At 38.4% G+C, this 8,390-nt stretch overlaps 1 protein-coding gene across 1 annotated transcript in view; it reads left to right on the top strand.

The window, feature by feature from the left end:
- LOC133990744 (capping protein, Arp2/3 and myosin-I linker protein 3-like) overlaps nt 1-8,390 on the top strand; it is a 98,584-nt gene that overhangs the window by 25,700 nt on the left and 64,494 nt on the right. The window contains exons 9-12 of the mRNA XM_062429146.1: nt 346-421; nt 1,735-1,823; nt 3,607-3,701; nt 4,953-5,039. Of these exons, the coding sequence (XP_062285130.1) occupies nt 346-421; nt 1,735-1,823; nt 3,607-3,701; nt 4,953-5,039 (347 nt within the window). The remainder of the gene's footprint in view (nt 1-345; nt 422-1,734; nt 1,824-3,606; nt 3,702-4,952; nt 5,040-8,390) is intronic.

Here is an 8,390-nt window from a genome sequence, read left to right as displayed (position 1 = left end):
GTCACAATGATAAACTGCTTCCTACAAAACGGGCAGCAAAGAAAAAGTTTGGCCCACGATAATGTGAATTTATGGATCAATGACATCAAATGGTTTTTGAGCAGATGGAGTTCGCTAATTTAAAGATTTGAATTTTATCTGTTTCTGTGTGTGTGTGTGTGTGTGTGTGTGTGTGTGTGTGTGTGTGTGTGTGTGTGTGTGTGTGTGTGTGTGTGTGTGTGTGTGTGTGTGTGTGTGTGTGTGTGTGTGTGTGTGTGTGTGTGTGTGTGTGTGTGTGTGTGTGTGTGTGTGTGTGTGTGTGTGTGTGTGTGTGTGTGTGTGTGTGTGTGTGTGTCCCCATTCCAGGGACTTGGCAGTGATCGTGGCATCCATTGCGTACAACACCTGGTTCACCAAGCTGTACTGCAAAGACCTGCGCATTGTAACTATCCTTCTTTTTAAATCTTCCTCACTCATAAACCTTCAGCCAGATGTCGACTTCTCATCACTTTATTTAATCTTTTATCTCTTTAAGTTTTCCTTTGCCAGCCTGTGTGTAGTGAGAAGACTTTTATTTTATTGAAAACGTTCGTTTATGTGCTCGTTTGCCCGACTTCAGTTCAAATATGTTCAAAGCTCTGGCAGCAGTTCACATTTTTTTACCCTTAACTTAAAATAACCATTGATTTACACCAATGCATCGTCTACATTAGGCCAACCTTGAATATCAATTGAATCTCATTTCTATACTATATATATATACTAAATAAAAATAAAGAAAAGTTCATAAAAACAAGTTTGAAGACAGGACTTTAAAGAGGACACTGAGTTAAGTTTGCCCTCAGCATAGTTTTAAGCACCAATTTAAGATGATATGAAAATGATTGATGCTTAGCATTAAGTTAGATTAAGCAGCATCACTCTGTGATTGAAGTGCATTAAATTATCTCACCTTAGTGATCATTAAAGCCCCTCTCATATTTTCCTGGAAATAGACAAACGTTATGTTTACATTGATTGTTTTCTAACCAAGAAACAAATATGATTTTACAAATATCATTTTTGAGGCTTGCTTTGATTTCATCCATGTTCACTTGCTGTCAGTGTTCTTCTTCACTGCTTTTGCTGGAGTATTGTCCTGCATCTTTGCACATTACCAACTGCTGATCTGCCAGTACACAATACAAACAAAAAAAAGGGGGCCAACTCATTAAAAACATTGCTCCATAGTCATACTAGTGGTAAAAAACTCCACAGTGTAATTTATTTTTAATACATTTCTATAATATTAGACGTTCATGGCTAAATAAGCAAGACTCAAAGTTAAAATTCTGATTAAAAATATTCAGTTATTAATATTTATAAGAGTTTAATACTGAAAAACATGTACGAACATAAAATGGTTGATTGGTGCATATGTGTGTATCACTTTTTTCCTACTCAGTCCAACCCAATTCAGACTAATGAAATGACCCCAATACAGAAATCTCTCATGTAAAATGGTTACAATTGTTTTAAGTCTGGCAGCAAATTTTGTATTTATAGTGAGGAAACAACTGAGGATATATAGATGTTCAGGGATTTAAAAAAAATTTACCATACTAAATACAAATCTGTGTTTCTTATTATGAAACTTGATTTCAAAACCTAATCAAGTCTATGAAGCTATTAACCTTAATGCACATAAGATCAATTTCATGTGAACTTGAGGCCTTGGGTCACAAGCTTCACAAGTGTTCTTTTATTTGTCTCCAGGGGTCGGAGGTGGTGGACCAGGTCCTGCACACAGTCAGCAAGTCCAACAGTCTGGAGGAGCTCACTCTGGAGAATGCAGGACTCAAATCGTAGGTTTCCTCCTGCCTGACAATCATCTGCCACCTCACCTGTCACCTCTCTTTGTTTAATTCAATTTCCTCTCCTTCTCTTCTCCTCACACCTTCGCCTATCAAACGCTCCTCCGCCTCTCTGCTTTTGTCTGCTCAAGTCCCCCTCCCACCCCCAGCATTTTCTCTCTCTCTCTCTCTCCTCTCCTCTTCTCCTATATGCCTCTGTCCTCTCCTCTCACTTCTATCTACCTCATCTCATCTCTCAATTCCTCCTCACCCTCCCACTCTCTCTGCTGTCTTGACCTTTCCAATTCTGTCTCCCCTCCTTTTTTTTCTCCCCCTCTCACCTCTCTTAACCTCCACTCTTTCATCATTAACCACGAAAGCTCCCTCCGCTCTGCCTGCGACAGGCTTATTGTTTCTCCGTTCAAACATTATTAAAATTTTAGGCTTTACCTGGCATGACTTTTCACCTTCTACGCATTCCTTATTTAGTATTAATTGAGACAAATTGGCTGCCTCAGGGCATAATCATTTACTTCAGCATAATGATGATGTTTCCAAGTTTTTACACTTTATTTTATTAAACCTATTCCAATAGAGAGGGCAATTTTTATTAGAGGCTCTCCATAAGTGCTGCAACAACAGCTGACAGGGAAAAACTGTATATTAGTGACAGTGATTCTGATATGTAATGTTAAATAATTGACACATTTTAAGAGGAACAAACTATAAACACAATTGTGGCAAACATGCTAGCAAACAGTTGTCTCTTTACACATCTAACAGTCACAGAACAGCTTTAATTTGGAGCCATATTGTTGCTGGCCACCACACAAACGTAAGTCTGGTATTCAAGCTATTTTTAACTTTTGGTCTCTAAGGACTCCTGACGACCAAAAAAAAAAAAAAAAAAAAATCTGTTTCTTTAGCTGCTTTATGCTCCACTGTGTTCATCAGCTTGCCACTCACTTTTTATGTCTACCATTTTGGTACAGAACAGTGAGAGTGAACCAGTAAAGCTAGGTCTGTAAACGAAAAACCGTTAGCTAAAAAATCATTACAGTACACACTCAATAGACATGAGGGAAAATGCAAGAATATGTAATATGACCTTCATATCAAGGCTGCGTATCTGATACTGACAGCAATAATATGTCTGGCTTTATGTCCAAATAGCAAAATTATACTTTATTTGAGTGTCTAAAAGCTATTAGTGTACAAGAAGTTTGCCTAAATTAGTGAGCTAATTAGCGCCATTAGCAAAATTATCTTGTCAGAAGATAAGTACATGCAAGGCTAACGCTATGTCAGAAATGACTCCCTTTCATGATTCTCTATATAATATACAGTACCAGTCAATTTTTTGAAAAGGTATCATATAAACTGTACAAATACACTGATACACTCCAATACAATGCCAGAGGGTAAATGTACTAGTAGAAGTATAGTAGTAAATACAGAGTGATTTCAGACACAGCTCTGGCCAAGAAGAATCTGGCCAAGCATTTAATGCAAACTTTCACTACCTGACAGTTCTGATACTGTGCTACAGTCACATATCTGTGGTTATATGCAAAAAGGAAAGCTTATAAGTTTAATTTGGAGCCCTGATAATACTGGGATTTAAAGGGACAATACTTCTCTTTAGCAGGCTATTTGGCACTTGTGTAAATATGGAACTTGGTGCATTCAGGTAACTTAGGGAAATCTTTCCAACAGATTTACTCATTTCTCATACTCAAGTTGCTCATTCAATTTCACTCTAAAAACACCTATTTTCATTTGTTTTTCTCTCCAGGGATTTTCCGCAGAAGATGGCGTCGGCACTGTCAGAGAACCCGGCGTCCGTGATTCACTCCCTCAACCTGGCTCACAACACGTTAGACAACCAAGGTACCAGCCTGTACTCAGTGAACTCTTTCTCCCTCCTACTGCTGGCTCTCTCAGGGCTCCTCTGATTGTTCTTTTGCTTTTACTTCGCCGTGGCTTTTGTTTGCTCTCAGAGAATTCAGAATCAATCTCTGTCCTCTCAGAACCCTTATTTTCTGTTTCTCTTTGTTTTTACTATTTTTTTCTCTGTCATCTATCTTTCATGCTGTATCTATGAGAAATACTGCTATTTTGTCTCGCCCACAACTCGCCAGCAAAGTGAACTTATTTTGTTTGCACACACACACACACACGCACACGCACACACACACACACACACACACACACACACACACACACACACACACACACACATACACATACACCGGAAAAGTGTGTGTGTGTGTGTGTGTTTTCCAGGGTCATGCTTGCATGTCAGTATCACTCATTAGCTAATTCTGTTCTTGCATTTGACATGTCACCCCATAAATTCAATAGATTCTTTGTACTTACACTAGCAACGCTCCATTTACTTGTGAGTGTGTGTTTTATGTGTGTATAAACAGTGTGTGGACTTACTTTACTGTGATTACAACTGCAAAACTGATGCAGCTTTAAGTACCATCTCAATAATATACATAATCATAGTAAAGAATGACCTTCAGTCAGTGCTGGGCCTATTGTGTTTTTTTGTTGTTGTTGTATACATGCAGATTAATAAAAACTGAAAAAGCAAAGAAGATGCAGTAACCATGAAAAAATGTTTTAGAATGACATCACAATAGATTTTTAATAAAGCACAGCCTTTTGTTATATTAGCATTGCTGCAATGTGTTTTAATAAGATTGCTGAGCTGAAACTGTGTGTTATGTAATCTGGCTTGGCATATGGTATTCTTATGGGTTTGTGTCTGCACTGGGAATGTGGGAGAAACTGTGTAAAATACAGTAAGTGTGTGTTTGTGTGTGTGTGTGTATGTGTATTGTTTGTGGGTATGATTATATATTGTATGTGTATGTTTTGGACGGGATTTATAGAGAGAGGTTACATTTTAGCTTGATATCAAGTGGCAAAGCTCTGTGTGGGCTGACTTGACTGTCCTACTCATAACTCTTCAATAGTGGAGGGGTGTAGGCCTTTGTGTGTTTTTTTAATTAAGTGAAGCTATTTTTGTCTTCCCCTCCATGTTTCTTCTTCCTCTTCTCTCTCTGTTTAATCTCTTCTTATTATTATCTCTCCCCTCTCTCTTTGTCTCCTCTTCTCTCCTTATACCAGGAGTGTCCAACCTGATTCAACAAGTGTGTCGCCTCAACAAAGGCCTTCGCCTCCTCAATCTCTCCAAGACCTCCCTGTCCTCTAAGGGTAGGAGTACTCCTCTGACACACAGCAACCCCTAGTGGCTGTCACTGCACACAAACACATACATGTGAATGAATGCCCAATTAAGTTTTAGATTGGGTATAATCATCAAGGACATTTCAGCAGAGTGGATGCTTTTAACCCCAGCTCCTCTGCTCAAAGAGCAGTCTCTTTAACCATAAGGCCACCCTGCTAGCCCCAAATGAAGATTTATTGTGGCTGGAACTTACACAGATAAACAGACCCATGCTGGTAATGTATGATCCATCTACCAAATGATAATCAGGTCAGAATCATAAGCAGTTGATCTGTTTTCCCCCCCTAAAATCCTACGTAGGCATTAGTGCAGTGTCCTAGTTCTATTGCTTTTATCCCAGACAATAAAACCATCCGCTAGTATTACAGCAGACTCTAAAGGATAATATTGATACAGACATAAATCCATACGTTTATAGCTTAATCTTGATGGCATGTTTGCTCATTATAGCTTATTTCATAGCACCTTTGATCTTTCATGGCATTTATGGTAGACGTTTATCTGATTTAGCTGATGTCATGATTTATTTATTAATGAGTTGCAAAAGAAGTGTGCTGCCTGACAAAGGCAAAACACAGTAACTAAGTATTTTAGATACATAAAATCACATAAAGATGTTTAGGTCATGCCTTAACTACAAAATAAAGCTAATAACTAAGTGTTCCACTTAATCACTGTCTCTGTAGTATAGCCAAAGATAATTTTTCACAATATAGACAGTAAAGTTCCTAAGTAACTTAAATTCAAGCCAAGTTACAGTATCACTCTGGGCTCATGAAGCTGCTATTGCACTTACTACAAAAGCTAAAGCAAGAGAACTCTGTCAAGTGAAATCTAGCTGGTGAGATAGATACAGCTACCGTTAGCTAAACCTAAACCTAAAACTACATTTATTTGATTGAGTTTAGCCCCTAAAAATATTCACTTCAATGAACTAATGTGGTCATTTCATTTCTCCATATCTAAGGTACAAGATAATATATATATATGAATCCAATGATAGAAAAACAATATAGCTAAATTCCTGCTAAACTAACTAGCATAACAGAGTAGCAGTAAATGCTATTTGACTCTAATGGAATCCATGTGATTGGCAGGTGAGGTTAAGCTACCTTAACATTTTACTAAACTGTAAAATTTCAATAGAAACATGATAGTAGTCAGGCAGACAGACAACTAGCATAACAGAGATTCATTTAAATACATTGGACTTTACTACAAATAATCAAAATGGAGTTTATTGTATGCTTTTCTTTATTTTTACATATATAATGTTACAATGTCAGATGTTCATATTAAATGTGGCAAAGTGTCAGCGTGTGTAGAAGCAATCCCTCTGAGCAAAAAGCACAGGCTTGAGTCTACTCTAAACGCTTGGTTTAACTTTTTTTCCCAGCTCTATGTCATTATGGTCATCTAATCCATGCATAGTGTGCAAGTTCACTGCTCCGTTCCACTAACATTATGGCATTTCTTTCATTGTTTTGGGGGTAGTCAAGCCGTGACTCAAGTTGAGTTGGCAGGCTGTAAGTGTTTTTCCATTACACAGCACAGCACAGCACAGCAAAGTGAAATAAATGGTTTAACAGTTAGAGGCTGGTCATCTGCAGCTTTTCGTCAAACATCATCATCACTATGGCTGTTTCTGCTTGTATTATTCCTCCCTGCATTATTTCTAACTGATCCACTCAACAAACAGATACAAATATCTCCAGATGTTGTTGTGTCATCTGGTTCTCTGTGCCACTAATGAAGCACTGCTAATTCGATGAGGAACAAGTCCCCTGTTAGTTAGACATTAAAATGACTATGAATATGAAGCAATTAAGCAGGAAATGTTGATCAGCAGTAACTTAACACAACTCTGATACGGCTGTCCCTTTGCAGCTTCCGGAAAGCCGGTCAACCAAAACAGAGTGTACTCATCAGAAGGGGTGCCATAAAGAGGCAGGAGCTGAGGCTAGTTGTGAATCATGCAAAACTACTGGATTCCCAGAATAAATATATAGAGCTGGAAATGAGCATAATAGCTCCCCTTTAAGCTTGAACAAAAAGTTGAAAACCTTCTTTTTGAACAACTGCATTTTTCCTAAGGCAGAATGTAATATTCCTTTTTTTTTTTTAGCTATTATGTTGGTTATGTAATACTTTTGTGTGCAATGAAATGAAATGAGTACATCCTTTTATATTACTCTTTGCTGGTCAGCTTGAACACCTTGAAATCTCCCTCCATGTGTTTTTCTTCTTGTCCCTATTGTTGGTGACGTTTGAACTTCACAATGCAGAATGATGAATGTGCAGAGTTTTACACTAGAAGGATGTTTTCACATTCATCTGCTGAATGGGGAAAGTTTCTTTGTTCTCATTGAAAATCCGATATTCAGTGGTGGACCTGCAAGCATGATTTGTGACATCACATCTAGTCTTGAAGGCCAAGTGTGATGTGGAAACACACTGAGAATTGACTGAAGTCAATTCTCAGTGCACAAACACTGAGAATTGACTTCACAGTGAACAAGGAGTGTTGAGCAGGAAAACTTTTAAAATGAAATATATTTACATATTCATAGATTCTGGGATTTTTAATGAGAGAGAAGATGTCATTTTAGGGATTTTAATGTGGTAATTATGTATATTTTTCCTGGGGAAAAAACACATCAGGCACACATTATTGTTCCGAGCCGAGTATTTTTATACACCTTAATACCTGTGTGGAGATATTCAACAGTCTGCTTCGTCTCTGCAGTTACTGCTCTCTTTTTTTTTGCAGGGAAGTATGGATGAAGGAACGTTCTATGTAATAACAAAGCTGAAACCTGAGTGTAATACATATGCTACAGATAACAGCCCCCATATCCTGTTAGTGTATGTTATTAATGGGAGACCACACTACTGAAGGTGCGATTTTAAAAGGCAGTGGGTTGACACAGTGATTCTGGGGGAATGCAGTGATGTGGTACTGACCTTGAATGGTGGGTGTTGGTATGACTTTGCAGGGGCTGAGCATTTTTTGTTGAATATTTATAGATCTTTCTCCCTCTCCCCACCCTCCTCACTGTCTCTGAAACACCTACACACATGCTCAAGCAGGCACACACACAGTAGACACACACATACAGGCACACACCTATGCATTGTCTTGTAGAACTTGATCAGACATGCAAATAGGCAGATATGTCATGCATGCCCTGATACCTTTGCTCCCACACACGCTTGACAATTTCACACCAACCGGATGGCTTCCAAAAGTCCCCACTTCCAGCAGAATTAAGCAGCTGATAGATAGATGGAGGGGGGGATTAGACACCCTGTCCCCT

Source organism: Scomber scombrus, chromosome 11, assembly GCF_963691925.1.
Source record: "Scomber scombrus chromosome 11, fScoSco1.1, whole genome shotgun sequence".
Classification (NCBI taxonomy): Eukaryota; Metazoa; Chordata; class Actinopteri; order Scombriformes; family Scombridae; genus Scomber; species Scomber scombrus.
Note: the sequence above shows the minus strand (reverse complement) of the source record. Positions and strands in the feature narration are given on the sequence as shown.